The sequence below is a fragment of the Prosopis cineraria genome, unplaced genomic scaffold, assembly GCF_029017545.1.
Source record: "Prosopis cineraria cultivar Desert tree isolate PC_DT_omini unplaced genomic scaffold, ASM2901754v1 PC6, whole genome shotgun sequence".
NCBI lineage: Eukaryota > Viridiplantae > Streptophyta > Magnoliopsida > Fabales > Fabaceae > Prosopis > Prosopis cineraria.
In genome coordinates, this window is record NW_026555337.1 from 19,985,041 (window position 1) to 20,007,082 (window position 22,042).

At 30.8% G+C, this 22,042-nt stretch overlaps 1 protein-coding gene across 1 annotated transcript; it reads left to right on the plus strand.

Moving 5' to 3' along the window:
- Positions 1–10,978: 10,978 nt before the first annotated feature.
- LOC129312385 (tricyclene synthase TPS4, chloroplastic-like) lies at positions 10,979–13,619 on the plus strand. Its single transcript, XM_054954969.1, has 7 exons — positions 10,979–11,249; positions 11,388–11,658; positions 11,756–12,134; positions 12,260–12,478; positions 12,627–12,765; positions 12,862–13,110; positions 13,233–13,619. The coding sequence occupies exons 1-7, from the start codon at positions 11,025–11,027 to the stop codon at positions 13,458–13,460; spliced, it is 1,710 nt and encodes a 569-aa protein (XP_054810944.1). The 5' UTR covers positions 10,979–11,024; the 3' UTR covers positions 13,461–13,619.
- The last annotated feature ends 8,423 nt before the right edge of the window (positions 13,620–22,042 follow it).

Consider the following 22,042-nt stretch of genomic DNA (forward strand, 5'->3'; position numbering starts at 1 on the left):
TCTAAAAGGAGGGGAGAATTGTAACATCCTGATTTTTTATATAATAAAAAATTGTGGAATTTAGGTTTTGAGGAAAAAAATGATAATAATAGGAATTTATATTATTTGAGGTTATTTAGAAATAATATTATGATTAGGTATTTAATTATGAATTTAAAAATTTAAATTTAAAACCACATAAGCAATATTTAGTTAAGATATAATACATAAATAATTTTTTTTTGTGTGTTAAAAAAAAAAGAGAAGGTAGAAGGAACAAAAAAAAGGGGGGGTGGAAGGTTGTTGTTTCTAAGTCCCACATTGGTTAGATGAGGGAAGAGAAGAGGTGCCTTCATGTATAAAAAGGAGGGGGTGTGTGCATTAGGAAGCATGAGAGGCTAAGATGCAATTTAGAGGAAATTGCAACTTTTGGCCCAAAGGTTTGAATAATTAAATTCAAACCTATAGTTTTTTTTTATATAATTTTGGGACTCACAATCCCATTTTTATATTATTTTTCTCTCTTCCTCTCACGTTGCTCGGCGTTTTCTCGCAAGGGGGGATTATTTTCTTTTTCTTCAGGTATGTTCTAACTTTCCTGTTTAGATTAGCATTTAAAAATTTATTTAATTACAAAATTAATTTTATAGTTATTTTCTAAATAATATTAGCTTTCTAGTGATATGATTATTTTGTAGGATAGAGTAAATATTTTGATTAGGATTTTTCTATAGGATAGTTAATCTGATGATATGATGGATTAAAAATATAGGTTAAAACTCTTAGGGATATAATAAATATTATAGAATATTTTCTTGAGGTTGAAACTCATGTTTAAGAATTTTTGAGTTAAAATCTAGATCTATATGGTTGAATTTATGTGGAATCTGAGATGTAGGGATAAACCTATGATTATTAAATATTTATTTAAGTATGAATAGGTATTTTTGAGGTTATAGAAAGGTGATTTGAGGCTTCAGGATAATTTAAAATTTTTAATTTATTTTTGGACGAATTTTTAGAATATAGAAGGATGAAATTGTGATACTAGAAGTGATTTGAGGATAAAAAAAATAGTTTATTAGGGTACGAGAATTTTAGAAAAGAATTTGGGAAGTTAAATGAGGCATAAATCTTAAATTAGTGTTAATATGGATTATAGATCTAAGACTTTCTAACTCTTTAAATTAGAGTTATTTATTTTAATGTAAAATTAATATATAGTATTGTGAAATAATTATGTAGATTATATTGACAAAGATAGTGGTGAAAAAGGAGTTGTGAAGGGGAACTTGTTATTCAAGACACAAGGTAACCATTATTAATGTGTGTGATGAGTGTGTTTGTGAATGGTTATGTGTTGTTTTGTTGTTTGGAAAAATTATGAATTATTGAAAATAAATACTGTTATATACTTGTTTGAAATTATTGCCAAGTGGGTTAAAAATTTATTTTTGTTTATCATGATGAGATATTATTGTTCGGATATATTCTGTTTGGATATTTGAATGATGCATGACTTGTCAGGGTATTTTAATGTATGGTGTTAATGGGAATTTCTGTTCGGTTAATTATTACCACGTGGTAAGCCCTCATTGGACCCAATGAGTGGCGTGTCGCTTGGTCCAACTCACCTTTGGCCGGGTGATTTGGCGTCCGAGCATGGTGAAAGGAGGATATAAGGTGCAGTCATGCAATTAAATACTTGTTCGGTTTGTTTGAAAATATTGTTCGGTTAAATGTTTTGTGTGCCCACTTAGCAATCGCATGATTAGTTACATCCGCATGCATCATTACATATTAATTTTTGGTTACTGGGACTTTTAAGTCTCATTCCCCGTGGTTAATATTTTTACAGGAGCGAGTCCGGCCGAGAAAGCACCAGAGGTGTAACTATGGTGTATGAGACACCATCTTTTACGTTGCCTCTTATTTTGGATTATACAATGTATCTTGTGCCAACTTAGGACATATCTTCTTTGTGAAGCATGTAAACTCTAATCCTTTTTTTAAAGTATTTATTTGACCAAGAGGATTATGTTTGTCTCTTTGATTCATGACCTAATTAAATATCATGCCATGAGGATCCTGACTGTCCCTCATGGTTCTAATTGCTTTTTTGAGATATTTTAAGACCTGTGGTATATTGTCTTGGATGTATCATGGTAGAAATTTTTCTACCATGATAAGGGTATGATAAGGGTTCAATGAAAAAAAAAATAATTTCTTGAATTAATAATTTGCGAAAAATCGGTTTGTAAATTTGAGGGTGTTACACGGAGGACTCTTATACCCAACTACCTTCCTTGTGCTATACTTTGACTCACACAAATCCTAGTACGTATTTATCATTGATATACATACATTTATTAGTGATATATTCATACAGTAATTGAATTAGAAATATTATTTTATTTAGATAGTAATTATATTATGTATCCTACTTTGTTGTCTTATTTATTAATAATATGATACAGGCACTATTACTACTATTGAAGATCATGATAATGGTCATTTTAAATAATTTTTTGTATCATTTATTGCTTTTATTATATCCATTGACGAAACTTTTTTAAGGCACAAATATGTAGAGACTCTTTTAATCACATGCACATTAGCATTTGTAATTGTTGACTCAGAGACTGACACTTCTTGGGAACGGTTTTTGTATAAGTTGAAGAGTGTATTATGTTATTGTCAAGACCTAGTATTTGTTTCAGACAGAAAAAGTAGTATCCTAAAGGCTGTGTCTAATGTATTTTCTGATGCTACCTATTGTATTTGTGTACAACATTTGTTGGGTAATATAAGAACAAAGTTCAAACACCCTTCAGTTGCCAGTATCTTCAATCATTGTGCTAGGGTATAGCATTTTTTTGATTTTGAACATGAGATAAAGAAATTAGATCAAGTGGCACCTAGCATTTGTGATTACCTTTTAGACGTGGATTATGAAAAGTGGTCACATTGTTATTCTATGAGGAGAAGGTATAATATTATGACTTCTAATATATTTGAAAGCATGAACTCTGCTTTAGATGATGCAAGGGACCTATTGATTATACCATTGATTGAGTTTGTTAGGAAAAAACTCTAGGATTGATTTTATACATGAAGGATACATGCTAATTCTATATCTTGTCATCTAACACCATGGGCTGAAAAACAGTTGTTTGAGCAAATAGAGCTTGGTAGACACATGGAGGTAATGTTTTTACAATTGAACATATCTTCATTGATATGCTATTGAATATCATTAATATATTGAATTTGAAACTTATCATTGTTATATTGTGTTGCATTTTTATTGCAGGTTCAACCAAATGATATAAATGAATTTACTGTAATGCATAGCAAATCTAGTTTTATTGTTTTACTTGGAGACTAGAAGTTATAGTTGTAGGAGGTGAGATTTTGAAGAGATTCCTTATTCTCATACTTGCGCAGTGATTAGTAAGCAACAAGTTTATGCATATACTTTTGTTTCTAGGTAATACATAAAGTATTCATATGGCTGCACATATGGGGCAATAATTCATTTTTTGGTAGAGTTTGTGTGAGAGGGACCAAAAAGAGAAGCTGATGGCAACTTGAAATTTGGACTTCTTGACAAAAAAGATAAAAAAAAACACATACCCCATAAGTGTTTGATATTATTTCCATCCTTTATAAAACTAAAACCATCAAAAAGTAGATAAAAAAGGGGCAGAAAAAAGAAAAAAGCTTTTATAGGAATTCATGAGCTAGATCAATGAAAAAGAGTCTACTATTTCTTATACTACCTTCCCTTTTGTGGTCAAAACAAATGAATGTATATCTAAATTATACTACTTTTCCTAAGACTAAAAAACAAGTGAAAAAATTACATCAAGCTTATTAATTGAAGCTGTCCTTAAATAAGAAAATAGAAAAAGGTCAATGAGCACTAAGAACCTTCAAATAACAAGTAATGGAATATTGAAAACAGCTTCACGCAAATGAAATCAAGGTTAAAATCAAAGGGAAATATTATAATTAGACCAAAAGATGGGCAGTTCCCTTTAGTGAAGATCAATTCGAGATTTAGGAACAAATACACTTCAGTATCATTCAGCATGAGTGATTAAAATAAATTTGAAACTAAATTTGGAAGAAATCAGCATGAGACATTGATTTAAGTTCTAGTTAGATGGAAAATAATAGAAATTTCTACAGGGGAAATATACAATTATACTGATCATTATAATAATCACATATTCAAAATGCTTAAAATGCAGAAAAGTTATAGCAAAAATATAAAACAGTAAAAGTTAAAACAAGATCAGTATCTTGTGATATAATCTAAATGTATGGATTACCCAAATCCTGAAAAAGTTGCAAAAGCATGCAAACTAATTTTCATGTGTATTCTAAGCAATGTCCATTTAAATGATTCCATCAAATTTCTACTTACATACAATTAGACTAATCTTGTGTACTAATGCTCATATATGGACTACTCAAAATGCATAAATATAGAAACATAAAAAGTTTAAAAAAATAACTAATGAAGTAAAACTAAGCAAACTAGGTCAATTATAAAAGAACAAGGAGAAGGAAAAGAAAGAAAGAAACCGTCCAGCATCACCGGGAAAAAGGTAAGGAAGAAGAGCGGTGCATCTGCATTGAGAGGAAGAAGATGGTTCGTAGAGGAGGAAAAAGGAGGTCATGGAGGAAGAAGGTGTAAGCTAAAGAAAGGGAAGCATAGAATCAGATTCTATCATGGGCATTGACAGAATATATCACTAATATAGAGAAAATTTCAGCTAAAGAGAAAAAGACCTTTTAATTTAAATGAAAATTTACTTGTTTCTCAGAATTATATTTCCAAGAAGCCTTAAAGGTGGCTATTTGTGTGACTCTTTCATTGTAAGCTCGATCTGTCTACCTGTTTTATCCTATCAAATGCAAATAAGGCTCCTAAAATTGCATCCATCCCAAGAAGTAATGAGGTCATCATTGATTTTAATAATGCACATATATGGGCTACCATAAAGGAGGTTGCCCAAAATTTAGGGAAAACATTGCAAGCATTTCAACCTACTATTAGAGAGCTTCAAGTAGGTAAAACATCTTTAGCAATGAAACTAGTGGGCTGACTCTAGTTGATAGATGCTTCATTGTTATTACTCTCTATCTTTGTTGCCCCTTAGGACGTTTCAAATGAATTTAGTAGCACACTTGAGCGAGATATTGGTCTTGATGACATTTTAACTCCAATATAGAACATGTACAGACCAATGTACCCAACAATGTCACTAGCTCAAATCTATCATCCACTATCGATGCCAATAATTCTCAGGGTGTAGTTGACTCTAGTGAGTGATCTAGTAACTATATTTAATGTTTATCTGCTTATAAAAGGAATCCTTGCTTGTAGTTTATTGTTTTCTCATATTGGTAGTACTATACTATGTATGCAATAAGGGTATATGACATTTATAGACAAGTTATCATATTTCTCAGCTAGCTAAACACCTTGCGTTGTGATTAGACACATGTTTCCAATAGGTTATTTGCTCTAATATCATCCTTGCCTTTGTTTTCTTCAATTGGGAAAAAGAAACATTAGATTAATCTAATCCGCTTTGAGAAAACTACTGGCTGAGGTTCCTATTTAATATTTAATCTTCTCAATAATCTTAAGTCTTCTTGAAAAAGACCTTTTAGTTTAAATGAAAATTTACTTGTTTCTCAGAATTATATTTCCAAGAAGCCTTAAAGGTGGCTATTTGTGTGACTTTTTCACTGTAAGCTTGGTCTGTCTAATTGTTCTATCCTATCAAATATAAATAAGGCTCCTAGAACTACATCCATCCCAAGAGGTGATGAGGTCATCATTGATTTTAATAATGCACATATATGGACTACTTGAAATGCATAAATATAAAATAGAAAAAGTTAAAAAACAATAACTAATGAAGTAAAACTAAGCAAACCAAGTCAATTATAAAAGAGCAAGGAGAAGGGAAAGAAAGAAACCATCTGGCATCACCAAAGGAGGAAGAAGAGTGATGCATTTGCATTGAGAGGAAGAAGGTGATTTGTGGAGGAGGAAAAAGGAGGTCATAGAGAAAGAAGGTGCAAGCTAAACAAAGGGAAGGAGGTCATAGGCATTGACAAAATATATAACTGACATAGAGAAAAAACATGGTGAAGTAGGATGATTTTTCCTCTTGGCAACATTAACAGAATATCTAAAACCCTCGCTTGAACTCTTCCTTGAGTAATAGAGTGTGATCAGACTTCCTCACCCTCAATCTATAGGTTTAGTATGGCTTTGTGTAGAAGTTGCAGTTCTGGACTTGCTCACCTTGCATTTGTGATTTTTAATCTTGAATATATAGCAATAAGTCTACCTTGCCTCATGTTCATGTGTATTAGTAGATGAATATGTAGAGCTTTGGTTTTCCTCGCCTCACTTTCATGTGGTCTTCTTTTTTGAATCTCTAAGTTAGTTTATCTATTGGCATGAGCTGTTTTGGTTGCTTTTGTCACTTTCTTAACCGTTTGACTAAGAGTGCAGTGTCTTCTTCATGTTTTTGTGTGGGTGAAAGCAAGTGAAAGTGAAATCTGGTATCTAAATCTCCAGGTCTCCGGTTTGAAAAAGGGAATTAGGGTATTGTAGTGTTTAAGGATGATTTTGTCTTTTGCATCAAAGGAAAATTAGGAAATAGCCATTATCTTAATTTAGAAAAGGGTGGGTTATTAGTTTTATTTAACTATATAATGTTGGCTAAATTCTCTAAAGCCCTTAATTATTAATCACATCATCAACATAGATTGAAAGTGATAGTTAATTATCTCCGTTCACTCATAATGTCTGACACTTTTACCATGTACATATATCATTCATATTAAAGAAATTAATTTTAAGACTACAAAATATCATAAATGTTGCATCAACACTAATTAAAAATGTCCTATACGGTGAATCAAATATAGCACAAGTAAAGAAATAGAGGGGGATCTATATCCCTTCTAATGCCTCTTTCTCCTTTTATAAAATAATTACAAGAAATGGATGATTTATATTCACTTGTTTTATAAAATAATTATTATAATACCATAAAATAAATAAATAAGTTTAAATGGTTAAAGTTTGACCTGCATGGTTTATAACTACCTACAATGAAATAAATAAAAAATAATTTATAAATTTTTTAATAACAATATGCAACTATAATTCATGCAGATCAAATTTTAACATTTTGAATTTTATTTATTTATTATGTGTGATATTATGATACTCCTCTAGTCCTATTTATAAGAAAAAAATATAATATTTATTTTGATCCTATTTATAGGGTATTTCATTATTTTTCATGTTCATCTTTATCTTTTTACTCTTATTGAATGCTAGAAAAAAGTATAAAAAAATCTTTTTATTCTTATTGGTAGATAGAGGTAGAAACTTATTAAATTTTCTAACAAAATTAATGAGATTTAAAGGTTTTTTAATTCTAGTGAAACATATTAGAAGCGACTTATAAATAGAATCAAAGAAAATAATTATTTTATAAAATACTTAAATTTGAACTATTCATTTTAGTTTCTTATAAGATAAACCATTCATTCTACTATGAAGAAGAAAAGGATAAAAAGAAATTAGAAGAGGATCTGAATTCAGGGGGTGAGAGATAGAAATTGATGCCAAGTAGGGAGATGACCAATGATCAATAATTAACGCTCACTTCGTAATGACATGAAGCATGACCAGGTTTGTAAGAGAGATAAAAATTAGTATAGGATCTGAATTTTGGGGGGGGGGGGGGGTTGAGGGGGGGAGGTGAGAGATAGAAATTGATGCCAAGTAGGAAGATGACCAATGATCAACAACGCTCACTTTGCAAGAACTTGTCCTTTTGGATGCAACTCTCTTGATTCATCCATCCACACATCTTCGTGATTGTATGAAGACTAGGGAAGTATGGCTAGAAGTTATTAATCATTCTAATCTTCATACTTTCTTCTCTCTTGCTTTATAGGACTGAATTTTTTGGAATACAAACACTATAAAAAAATATGATATTAGAGACGACAATTGGAGATGGATTTAAATTCCTCTCTACTTGCGACAGCTTTTGAGAGGGAAATAAATATAGAGACAGATTTAATACAAAAAAATAATTAAAACCATTGCAAGGGATTTAGAGATGGATAATACGTGTCTCAAAACAAGTTGTCTCAAAAGGTCGTCTCTAATGTTGTTTCTACAAATTAAAAATTTAAATTGAAAAACATAAAAATGTTAGAGACGCATTTAGATGTAATAATTTAACCGTCTCTAAAGCCATCGCCAACTCTAATTTAAAAAAAAAAAAGTTTAGAGACAACATTTGAAACAGCCATTTTTTATTATTAGAGACAAATGTAGGGTTATCTTTAATTCACTCTCTACAATTATAAATATTTTTTACATTTTATTTTTATTTTTATAGTGATGGATCTAGAGCCGGATAAATTTAATTGATAAAGATGAAATATAATCATCACTAACCCCATCTTTAGTTTTTTTTAATATTTTTGTATTTTATTATTTTACTATTAGAGATGAAATTAGAGATGGGTAAAGTAAATATATTATAGACCAACAAATTGTCCTCGCTAAATGGGTCTCTAATTTTAATTAGAGACATAATTAGAGATGAATTGTATTTTTTATTTTTAAATTTGAGTCCATCAATTTTTTTTTATACATAAAAAGTGCAAAACTTTTGATCATTATTCAATGAGCTTCATACTCAAGAAGAACAAAGAAATCCTGTATTTTTGAATAGTTATGTTAGTGTGACCCATGGATTGTTGTCATGTCTTACGGATGATCTTATCCTTGCCCCCAAAATTAGGTTCCTTGTATTTCTGTCAATATATCCCAAGTTATGTTATTTAATGCTATTACTAATATTAGATGTAGGTTCTTGGAGTTTTTCACTTAAAAATCAATTTATAAAATTGCAGTCAACTATGTTCAAAATCCTAACAATATTGCCAAACATTTAGTTGTCACATTAGTGATACATTATTACCACATTATTTTACACCTCTCTGCTAGGGGCCTTTAATAAATTTGACCATAATTTATTTTTATAAGATGATCATAATTATTCTGACGACCTTGGATTTGCAAAACATAAGAGAAGTAGTAACTAGTCAACTTTTTAAAATATTTTTTATTTATTTTGAACCAATTTTAATTTTATTATATTTTAAAAATTATATTATTTTAATTATAATCAAGTTGACCTCAATTCAGTCATGGTTAGACCATTAACTTAAAATTATTATCCTAATTAGTTCAAAGTTTTCAATAAATTTTGGGTAAACTATACTTTTTATTTTTATGAATATGAGAAAAATAATCATTATTATATTATATAAAAAATTATTTAATTATGAGTAAAATCCTGTTTTTTCTAGAATTATTTTTTTCTTTAACCTTTTATATTATTTAACCTCTACATATAAGGGGTATTTACTTTTGTTTATTCTTAATTTTTAATTAAGTCTGGCATGAATTATAACTAATTGTTCTATTTATCATGTTTATCTAGTAGTAGAGCTGGTAATTCATATATGCCCAAATGTTATTTTTAAAATTATTTTTAATTTAATTTTTTGCTTTAAAATTAATTTTCTTATTTTATAAAAAAACATACAATATATTTTTTGGATACTCAAGTCTCAAATGATGTATAGGACTGAAAACTCTTTTAAAAAAATAAGTGAGTCTTAAAATATGAAAATGAATATTAAAATAGAGATAATTAATTAAATAATAATAAAACCCTAATTCCCCTGCCCAAAATTTCATTTTCCCTCTTTCTCTCTCCCAACTTTCCCAATTTCATTTTCGGTGTCTTCTCTACCTATTGGTTTCTTTTTCATTCTTCCCAAATCCCTTGAAGAAAAGGTACGTTCCTTGTTCTCTCTTGCTCGTTTTGTTCCCTTCTCTATTTCCATCTCAGGTTTTGCCATATGCTTGTACAGTTCACTTTTGGCTCATTTATTTCCCTTCTCCACGCTGCTTGTTCTTCAAATTTTTTTCACATGCGCTTCTTGTATTTTGTTGAAGCTGAAGTGGAGTTTCAACAAATAAGATACAGTAGCTAATAATACTCCTTTTGTCATGTAGTTAAATTTGCTATTGGGGGTGGCAGTAGATTTGTATAAAGGGGGGATTAGGATGGTGGGGATTGGGAAGTTGTGGGGCTTCTATATCTAACAAGTCACGTGGGTTAGGAATTTAGTGGTGCACTTGTTACCTTTTGAAAACCACACGTAATTTCTGTGTGTTTGATTTAACAAGTCTTTTTGTTAATCTCACCAAAAGGAAGCCTTGATGTAAAGTTGGATGCCTGTGTGTTTGCCCTTTTTTTAAACCATTGCCGACTAGAGCCAATAATGGAATCTTTTTGGACCAAAAATGGATGCACAAGAACTTCCCTGGTCTTTTTTATTAGCAGTAAGTAGAAACTAGTCAAACTTCATGTACTTGTAAGCACTGGGATATATTGATATTTTTTATGTACATAAAGCCTGTTTTTTATATGTCATTTGCTTCTGCGCTCTGTACATTTTAAAAGTAGTAAGAAGAGTTCTTCTTTGATGTCCAATATAAATAAATGCTTCTCTCTTTTTGTCTCTCATTTGAAATTTAATTTTCTGTTGTTAACATTTAGAACCATCTTTCCAATATTATTCATAAATGCTTCCCTCTAATATATGTTTTATTTCATTTTCTTGTTAAATTAAATGAATTTCCAAAACATTATCTTGTTTTTCTATATAGTGGTTTAGTATTATCTTGTTGATTTAATAGATTCTCTTTTTTCGAAAGATTGGACTTACATCTAGCTTGCTCTTTTTTAGTCCAATAAAGAGTCATCCTATATTTTATATAGACACTACAGGATTGGGAGAGTGGGTATATAACAAGCCCTTCCTAGCTAGTTAAGGGACTCAAGATAGCAATTAACAGTCACAATTCAGAGTATAGCATTATTATTCACCATCAGATAAAAACTATGGCCCTAGCGAGTACGTTAATCTTGCTCGATTCCTGCTTCCTCTCACCAGGTTTTAGGAAACACAACAACCAACAAGGAGAGCCTCTTTCCTTTCAAAGGCTTCAATGTGTGGCCAGCCAACAAACCCTTTCCCTCCCTCCCTTGTCTCTAAGGAACTCTGCCAATTACCAGCCTACCCTCTGGACTCATGACTTCATCCAGTCCCTCAACAATGGTTTTATGGTAATATATTTCAATATTCACTTTCTCCCTCCATTACTCCACTCCCCCCTTGCTTCAGGAATTCACAACTGAGAACCTTCTTCATGATCTTCGATTATATATATTACCACAAAGAATTTACAGTACTTGTTGTTATAGGACGAAAAGTACCGCCACAGAGAAAGGAAGCTGCTCGACGATGTGAGGGGGATGATCGTGGATGAAAATGCTCAGCGATTGGCCAAACTTGAGCTCATTGACGACATCCAACGCTTAGGCCTTGGTCATCACTTTGACAACGAGATAAAAGCCGCTCTTGATCGTCTCATCTCTTCGGAAAAACAAAGTCAAACAAAACAGTGCAGAAGCCTGCACGAAGCTGCGTTGACCTTCAGACTCCTCAGAGATCATGGCTATCAGGTCTCCCCAGGTACCTGTCCATCTATTGTTGACGTTACTGTATATCTATATATGGCTCTCCTCGTGAGATTTTTACAATTACATCTCGCATAAATGAAATAACGCAGATATATTTGAGAGTTTCAAGGACCAAAACGGTAATTTTAAGGCATGCCTCGGCAAAGATGGGGGAGGGATGTTGAGTCTGTACGAGGCAACGTTTCTGGGATACGAAGGAGAAGACATTCTGGAGGAGGCCAGGGCCTTTACTGTCATTCATCTCAGAGACATGAAGGAACATCTAAGCAATGATCATCTGTTGGGACAGGCGATCGGCCACGCGCTGGACCTTCCAGTGCATCGCAGAACACGAAGGTTAGAAGCCAGATGGTACATAGAAGCGTATGGAAAAAGAAAAGACGCCAATAAGATACTTCTCGAAGCTGCCAGACTGGATTTTAACATAGTGCAGTCATCGTTTCAAAGGGATCTCCAAGAAATGTCAAGGCTAGTCAATTCATTATATTCATATATGATCGATTCATTTCCCTATATATATTTTATTAGTGCTAATCAAATTGTAGAAGGCTCAAAAGAGAAAATTGACTTCTTGCATGTGTTTATTATTATAGGTGGTGGAAGGCGATAGGAGTGGCATCAAAGTTGAGCTTCAGCAGGGACAGGCTGATGGAGTGCTTCTTTTGGACCGTCGGGATGGCATCCGAACCTCAATATAGTGAGCTTCGCAAAGCTTTGACCAAAGTCACTTGTTTCATTACCACAATCGATGACGTCTATGATGTTTATGGCACTTTGGATGAACTTGATCTTTTTACCGCCGTTGTTGAAAGGTTTGTTTTCTCCTATATGTTTAACTTTATTTTACATATATTCCCATTGGTTGGAAGAAATGTATTTTTATATATGTGGAAACAACATATGTTAGGATAATAGGATCCTAACAACATTATATGATGAATTCTTCTTTTGGTGTTTCAGGTGGGATATCGATGCAATACATGTTCTGCCATGGTACATGAAGGTGTGTTTCCTAGCCCTGTTCAACACTGTCAATGAAATGACGTATGAGGCACTAAAAGAGCATGGACAAACCATCCTACCCTACCTCGCCAAAGCAGTGAGTACCCAACGAAAACAACTTCATGACAGACATATATCACATGTTAAACACTATTTCACAGTGAAACTAAATGGTCTTTTCTTAATATTAAAGTGGTCGGACATGTTGAAAGCATTCTTACAAGAAGCCAGGTGGTCTCATGACAAACATATACCCTCCTTCAATGACTACTTCAGAAACGCATGGATGTCAGTCTCAGGAGTATTAATTCTCACCCATGCCTATTTCTTTCTCCATCACAATTTCTCAAAGGAGTCACTTCAATCCTTGGACCCCCATCATGACCTCTTACGCTGCCCTTCCATTATCTTTCGGCTGTGCAACGATCTGGGCACATCAAAGGTGACATATCCCCTGTCAATCTGAATATTTCTTATGCCGTCATACATTAATTTCATTTGGGTGCAGGTGATGAGGTCATTATATTGTTTTAGTTACGGTCTTTAATAGTGTTTTGAGTGCAGGCGGGGTTAGAGAGAGGTGAGGCAGCAAGTTCGATAGTATGTTACATGCGTCAAAGTGGGGCCACTGAAGAGCATGGATACAAATACGTGTGCAGTTTGGTGGACGAGACGTGGAAAAAGATGAACAAACAAAAAGGAATGGGGTCTGAATTTTCCAAAGCTTTTGTAGAAACAGCAATGAATCTCGCGAGAGTTTCCCATTTCCCAAGAACCGGATTCGATCATTAGTTGTCGAACCCATTAAGCTTCCTAAGAATTAATAGACCTACAATTACTTGATTCTCTATAGGTTTGGGGAATTACATTGGCTGTGTTTTGTATATGCGAAATAAACTTAAAGATTGAAAAAAAAAATGTTATTGTATAATAAATACTGGTAGCTAGATAACAAAGTGGCTTTCTTTAAAAAGAGCGTTCCTTGTTTCTTGATAATGCTATAAATAGGAAGACAAAACTGAGAAATGATGCTTCCTCTAATCAATTTGGAATTATCATTTGAGAACGTTTGAAAATATTAAACTAAAATTACTATAAAGAGAAACTATATATATCACTAATTATTACTTCCTCCGTTCAAAAATATAAGATATTTTTAATTGAATCTCACACTTTAATAAAATAGTTACCTACTTTTAAACTAATAATATCTTTTCATATTTACCTCTATTAAGTACCTTATAATAAATATAAAGTCACTATCAATATGGGCACTTAAAAAAAAAAGTAATGATTGCACCTCAAAAAATTAAAAATGCCTTATATTTTTTAATATTTAACTCCTTAAAAAATGCCTTACAGTTTTGAATGGAGGGAGTAGTTGCCAGATCATTTATTATTTAATTTCATTAACCTATCATGGCTTGAGTAAATAAATGAATCTTATTTGTAAATTAATTATTAGAACAAAAAATTACGAAAAGAAATTTATTGAGATTTGAGGATGGAAAAAGAGAGGCACTTAATTAAAAATATATTCGTACTACTCACTCAACTCACAATGTACACAATATACACAAACACTCGACTCACAATACTCACAAACACTCAACCCTTACTAATAATTTTCCCCTCGCCCCAACTCACGTCACTTCACCTTTTCTCTCTTATCACACACTCTTTTTCCTCGCTGCACGCCACAACATATAAAGCTACCTATCCATACGCCATTCGTTCTTCATGCTTCCCAATCCTTCTTCTTACACCGCCAAAAGTATCTAGAAATTTCTTGGTTTATTTTATTTATTCACAGTCTCTATTTGTTTCTCCAAACTCTTTAGATTTTTCCTAAATTAGTCAATGCATTTTCTAACAGGATCGGCCATATAAGCGGATGAAAAATTAAAGGAATCTTCCGTCAGGGAAGTGTGATGATTGGCATATCGTGGCTCTGATGGCCGAAAATGCCATCCACATTCGCTGTTGCCTGTTGCCCCGCTCTTCGTCCCAATTATTGTTCATCTCAATTCTCGAGATCAAGAGAGATGAGACCTTTTCGCAGCGCAAAAAAAAAAAATCAGAATGTTAAAATAAATCAAAGTGAAAAAATTTAGGCTTGTTTTATTTTGTTCCCTTTTTTATTTTTAAAAACTATTTTATAAACCATATTTTAAAAATCATTTTTCAAGGTACAAAAAAAATCTGTTTGATTAAATTAATTTGAAAATATTTTTGATTTAGAATTTAAAAATATCTTATGAAGCTCTGAAAGAGCATGGACAAAATATCCAACCCTACCCCACCAAAGCAGGGAGTACTCTGTGACAATGGATACGACAGTTCATTGATATAAACATATCACGTGTTGAGTGCTTTTTCAGATTGGTACTAAACATTTGTTTTCTTAATTATTAAAGTGGGCAGACATGTTGAAAGCATTCCGGATAGAAGCCAGATCGTCCCATGACAAACACCGACGCTCATTCGATGACGACTTTATAAACGAGCGTGGCTGTCAGTTCAGAGTATTAATCCTCACACATGCCCATGTGTCTGTTTGAATTTTAATGGAATATAATAAATTATAAAATAATTAATTAAATAATAAATTTTAATTATAATTAATTTATTATAACACATGTTTGGATACTATTTTTTTAAAATTAATTTTAAAAAAATTAAAAATATTTGGATAATTTAATTAAAATAATTTTTAACTATATAAATTACTATATAATTTAATTTTTAAATACTAACTATTAATTTTTTGAAGATACAAAGTTTAAATTTTATTAAAAAAAAAGAAGAGAGTTTAATTTTATTTTTATTAAATTATGTGTTTTTTTTGTGATTTTTTTTGGGCTTGTCTTTATAATTTTTTTTAATATTTTTGATAAATTTTTGGCAAAAAACAGATGGAAAGAGCTTATAGAAAAACACACGTTTTGCCTCTTTAATTAATTTTTGTGTTTTTATGCTGTTTGAGTAATTTTGTTTAAAAAATTGACCGTGGGCTGAATTTTTTTTTTTTTTTTCTATCCAAACACACGCTGTTTCTTTCTCAATCACAAGTTCTCAAAGGAGTCACTTCAATCCTTGGACGCCTGCCATGACCTCTTGTGTTGCCCTTCCATTATCTTTCGACTGTGCAACGACTTGGGCACATCAAATCAAAGGTGACCTATCCTCTGTCAATCTGAATATTCCTATGCAGTCAGACATTAATGTCATTCGAGCGCAGAGTTCATTATATTTTCTTTAATTAGGGTCTTAATAAATGACGTTTTTGCAGGCGGAGTTAGAGAGAGGTGAGGCGGCAAGTTCGATAATATGTCTTTTTTGTTTTCGTAATCATCTTTTCTTATGTTTGGTAGATTAATTGCGATATAAATTCCTTGAATGGTGACTTATATATATATGTTCGTTGGAGATAACTCTTCTATTGTGAATTGAATCCCTCCCTGTCAAAGGTTAAGTTGTTGATCCTGAATTCACTCTCCAGCAATATCTTCGTCATACAAACTACTCTTAATTATATGAGGGGACAACGATTGATTAACAGCAAAACCAGAAAATTTAATTTGTGTTGGCACAATATACTGAGCAATAAATGTGACTAAAATAAAATTAAAACTTAGACCATCATCCACCACATGAACAATCGAGATTTCACGCGCGGGTTGTCATTTCTAACCTTCGCTGTGTTCATATATATATATATCGTTCGTTTGTTCACTTCTTTTTCTGGTTTCTTCAAAATTAGTTTCATTGCTCATTACCATTGAACACCATTCTTGTATGTCCATATCAAAACTGAACAATTTAGATTTAATATAATTTTATTTTTATATTTTTAATAAATTATTGTTTTAATAGATATAGAATTTAAAATAAATATAATCTTATAAATGGTCACTTTGTCATAGAAATAATTTTATTAGTAAAATTTTTTAAATCCCAGCCCTAAAAAAACAGTTTTTTTTTGGTAAAAGGATCAACTTATATTAACATAAAAAAGAAATAACAAAGTCAAAAGGACAAAGTAGTAACAGGAAAAATAAGGAAGGAGAATAGAGGAGTATTGTGACGTGTGTGATTATGATTGGTTTTCTGAAAAATACAGCAGTTTATCAAACCATAGTTATGAGTGGATTGATAAAGGCCCAAACCAAACAGTTCTAGAAAAAGGACACTCACAGAAAATGTGATTTAAAGTTTCAAGACAATCACATTCAAAGGTATAAAGAATAGTTGTTTATAAATGACAATTATGAAGAATGTCACCAATAGGAATTGCAAAGAAAATTTCAATGATCTTCATTAGCATGAGGACTGATCTTGATATCTTGAGTTAGCCAAGAGTAGTCCAAATAAATAGAATAAGGACGTTTACCCCATATTATCTTATCTGAGTTTTTAGAGAAAGAAATTGGACTCTCCAAAATTGTTTTGGCAAAGTTAACATCATATAAAGACTTAATTAAGGACATGTTCCATTTAGCTGGTGTCTAAGGGTTTGGACTTGGGATGATTAAATTAGAAACTTTGGATGTTGTCTGATACTGTTGGGCAATTGAGGTAGACATTTTTCATCACAAATCATGTGAGACAGAGATGTATTCTCAAGTAGCAACCTGCCAATGAAGGTTTTTCTTGATTATTAAAAAAAGAATAGTTTTTAATTGTTCAAGTTTCACCAGCATGATGAGCGGCGCTATTTATTTAGTTTTTTGTACGGAACGGTGGTCATGTTTTGAAGAAGGAACATTCATAAAGCCAAATTTCTAACCCAGCGATACACCAATAATGGCCAACAATAATGTTTTACATTGATAAAATCTTGCAGGATCCAATTCATCTTGCTTCACATCACCTTTTCTCTTTGTAGGTCCGGTTTTGGTGCTAATCATGTGATGAACACCATGATACTGATCATGTAATAGGCAATCTGAACCATCTAGATTTTAAAATTTTATTTTTAGTTTACATTTATCATAAAAATATTATAAAATTTTAATAAAACTATCTAATCATCAATTTAAACTATACAGATTTAATCTAGGTGGTTTAATTTAATATTAAGTTTTTATAATTTTTATAAATTGTTCAGTTTAACATTAATTTTTTTTTAAATTTTTATAAATTGACCATCCAAATGTATTCTGAATTGCCTAAATTTAAAATTTTGAAGTTATAACTTTTTCTTTATTTTTTTAAAGTGCCAATTTTAAGATTATCTTTATTTTTATTTTTTAATATTATATTTAGTAAAATAAAAATTTATTATTAAATTCAAACGGTCCATAATACATTTGGATATTCAATTTATAAAAATTATAAAAAATTAATACTAAATTAAACTATTTGCATTAAATTTGTATTATTTAGATAGCTAATAAAATATATTTATTAAAATTTTATAATTGTTTACAATAAATATAAAATAAAAATATAAAAATAAAATTTTAAAATCTAAACTATCCAAATTCTTTAAAAATCTAAGTGATTCAGGTGCTCATTAAGTGATAAGCATCCAAACCAAATGCTCTCTTTGTAATATCATCATTTGACAAGCGACACAAATCATCATGCATCGATCATGCTTTATACATATACCTATTTCCTATAGGGGAATAACAAATAGGTCCCAAGACATGCATTTAATGCCAATAAAGTCCCAAGAAATTCCAAAGCACTAGTAAAGTCTCCAGGTTCTTAAGGAAGATTATATGAACAAAATCAATTTACATAAATATCCTTGTTCAATTTTCCAAAATATCATTCTTCTTCCTCCCGCTCATTCACATCTCAAAGTTTGAGATCAAAATTGGGAACCCATAGAAGGCACAGGTCTCACTTGCAACACCCACTCTCAAGGCTGCTTTACTGACGACACAATCCTTTGGCCAAGAACTTTGCTAAAATTCACAAAGAGGCTCGCATCCTCATAGTTTGCTTTGAGATCATTATTGTCACATTCCATGGACCTAGTGACACTTACCTAGACAACCTTATGGGCCAACCTCTCTTTAAAGATGGTGTGGCCGCCATCACAGTTGGCTCCGGCCCAATTGTTAGTTTCAGGGAATTTTTTTGTATATAGCAACCCCTTTTTTTATAAATCCAAATTGATGCTTTCATGTATGTGAAGTACTTATATGTGCACACTAGAAGAATTAATACATGTAGTTGATATGTACTGTTCGTATCTTCTATGCTCACTAAAGTGTTTCTTGTTAAAATTTTGAAATGCAGTTGCAACGTTTCGTAAAGAAGTTGCAAAGTTGGAAATCTCAATTGCAAATCATTGAAACTTTCTCTTGGAATAATAACTTGATTGCTTTGTAGTTGAAAAACAAATAAGGTGTTTCATGTTAAAAGTTTAAAATGAAGTTGTAAAATTTCAAAAAGAAGTTGCAAAGCTGAGAATCTCAGTTGCAAATCATTGGAGTTTTCTATTGGAATAATAACTTGATTTTTTGCTTTGCAACTTCAAACATTTAATAAAGTACTTCCTGTCAAAATTTTGAAAGAAAGTTGCAAATTTTTCATAAAGAAGCTACAAAATTGAGAATTTCAGTTGCAAATCACTGGAGCTTTCTCTTGGAATAATAACTTGATTTTTTGCTTTGCAACTTCAAACATTCAATAAAGTGTTTCTTGTTAAAATTTCAAAATGAAGTTGCAAATTTTTCATAAAGAAGCTACGAAATTAGGGATCTTAGTTGCAAATCACTGGAGCTTTTTCTTGGAAGAATAACTTGATTGCTTTACAGCTGAAGAACAAATAAAGCACTTCATGTTAAAATTTCGAACCTAAGTTGTAAAATATTGAAAAAAAAAGTTTCTAAATTGAAAATCTCAATTGCAAATCACTGGAGCTTTCACTTGGAATAATAACTTATTTTTTTCTTTGCAACTTCAAACATTCAATGAAGTGCTTCTTGTTAAAATTTCAAAATGAAATTGAAAATTTTTCATAAAGAAGCTACAAAATTGAAAATCTTAGTTGCAGATCACTAAAATATTTTCTTAGAATAATAACTTCATTGCTTTGTAGCTGAAAAACAAATAAAGTGTTTCATGTTAAACTTTTGAATTTAAGTTGCAAAATTGAAAATTTCAGTTGGAAATCACTGGAGCTTTCTCTTGGAATAATAATTTGATTTTTTTTCTTTGCAACTTTAAACATTCAATAAAGTGCTTTCTGTTAAATTTGTTAAAAGAAGTTGCAAAGTTATCCTAAAGAAGTTTCAAAATTGGGTATTTAAGTTGAAAATCATTGGAGCATTCTCTTACAATAACTTAATTGCTTTGCAACTTCAAAAATTTAATGAAGTGTCTCTTGTTAAAATTTCATGATGAAGTTGCAAATTGATCTTGAAGAAGTTGCAAAATTAAGTATTTAAGTTGCAAATAATTGGAGCATTCCCCTACAGTAACGACTTGATTACTTTGCAACTTCAAAAATTCAACGAAGTGTTTCCTCTTAAAATTTCAAAATGAGGTTGCAAAGTATTCGTAAGACATTTGCAGAATTGAGAATTGAAGTTACAAATTACTAGACCTATCTCTTATAATATATAACTTGATTGCTTTGCAATTTGATTGCTTGTCCTCTTAAAATTTTGAAAAGAAGTTGCAAAGTCTTCGTAAGGAAGTTGTAAATTTGGGAATTTCAATTTCAACATTACAGATCAATAAAGTTTCCAATTAAAATAGGGAAGGACAAATGCAAATTCAATACAAATTGGTTGCAAAATTAGATCACAAAGTTGCAAATCCCTAATGCTGTTTACACTAGATATGTTTCAACATTACATATGAACAATATAGTTCACAATTAAAATAGGGAAAGATATATGCAACTTCAATACAAATTGGTTGCAAAATTAGGTCACAAAGTTGCAAATTCCCTAGAGTCTATTCCCTGTTATAGGTAGACTAAGTTGTGCTTAAAAATATAATAGATTACATAAAAACTCATATGTACAAGCCTTCAGACATTGTAATTACATCACACATACATCATTAAGGTTCACTTAGACTTCTTCCCCACCTTCAAACATTGTAATTACATCATACACATATCAAATAAGTTTTCTAAGAAGTTTTATGAAATTTTGCAACTTAAGTTCAAAATTTTAACGTGAAACACTTTATTTGTTTTTCATCTGCAAAGCAATCAAGTTATTATTATAAAAGAAAGCTCCTGTGATTTGCCATTAAGATTTCCAATTTTGCAGTGCCTTTACAAAAAATTTGCAACTTTATTTCAAAATTTTAACAAGAAGCACTTTATTAAATGTTTGAAGTTGCAAAGCAAAAAATCAAGTTATTATTCCAAGAGAAAGCTTTAGTGATATTTACAACTAAGATTCCCAATTTCGTAACTTTTTACAAAATTTTGAACATGAAATACTTTATTTATTTTTTAGTTGCAAAGCAATCAAGTTATTATTCCAAGAAAAGTTCCAATGATTTGCAACTAAGATTTCCAATTTTGCAGTTCTTTCCAAAAAAATTGCAACTTCATTTCAAAATTTTAAAAGGAAGTAGTTTATTGAATGTTTGATGGTTCCAAAGAAAAAAAATCAAGTTATTACTCCAAAAGAAAGTTCAGTGATTTGCAATTAAGATTCTCAATTTTGCAATTTCTTTTCAAAATTTTGCAACTTCAGTTTGAAATTTTAATATGAAATACTTTATATTTTTTTAGCTACAAAACAATCAAGTTATTATTCCAAAAGAAAACTCCAGTTATTTGCAATTGAGATTTCTAATTTTGCAGCTTTTTTACAAAAAAAAACTTCATTTTAAAATTTTAATAGGAAGTGCTTTATTGAATGTTTGAAGTTGAAAAGCAAAAAATCAAGTTGTTATTCTAAGAGAAAGCTTCAATGATTTGCAACTGAGATTTTCAATTTTGCAACTCCTTTTCAAAATTTTGCAACTTCAATTTAGAATTTTAACATAAAACACTTTTTTTTTTGTTTTTCAATTGCAAAGCAATCAAATTATTATTTCAAGAGAAAGCTCTAGTGATTTGCAATCAAAATTTTTAATTTCACAGCTTTTTTACAAAAAATTTGCAATTTCACTTAGAAATTTTAATAAGAAGCACTTTATTGAAGTTATTATTCCAAGAGAAAGCTCTAGTAATTTGCAACTTAATTTCAATTTTGTAACTTCTTTTTAAAATTTTGCAACTCCAGTTTGAAATTTTAACATGAAGCCCTTATTTTGTTTTTCAGTTGCAAAGCAATCATGTTATTAGTTCAAGAGAAAGTTCCTGTGATTTACAACTGAAATTCTCAATTTTCTTTAATAATATAAAATTTTCATAAATTATGATTTTTAATTTCGTGAACTAA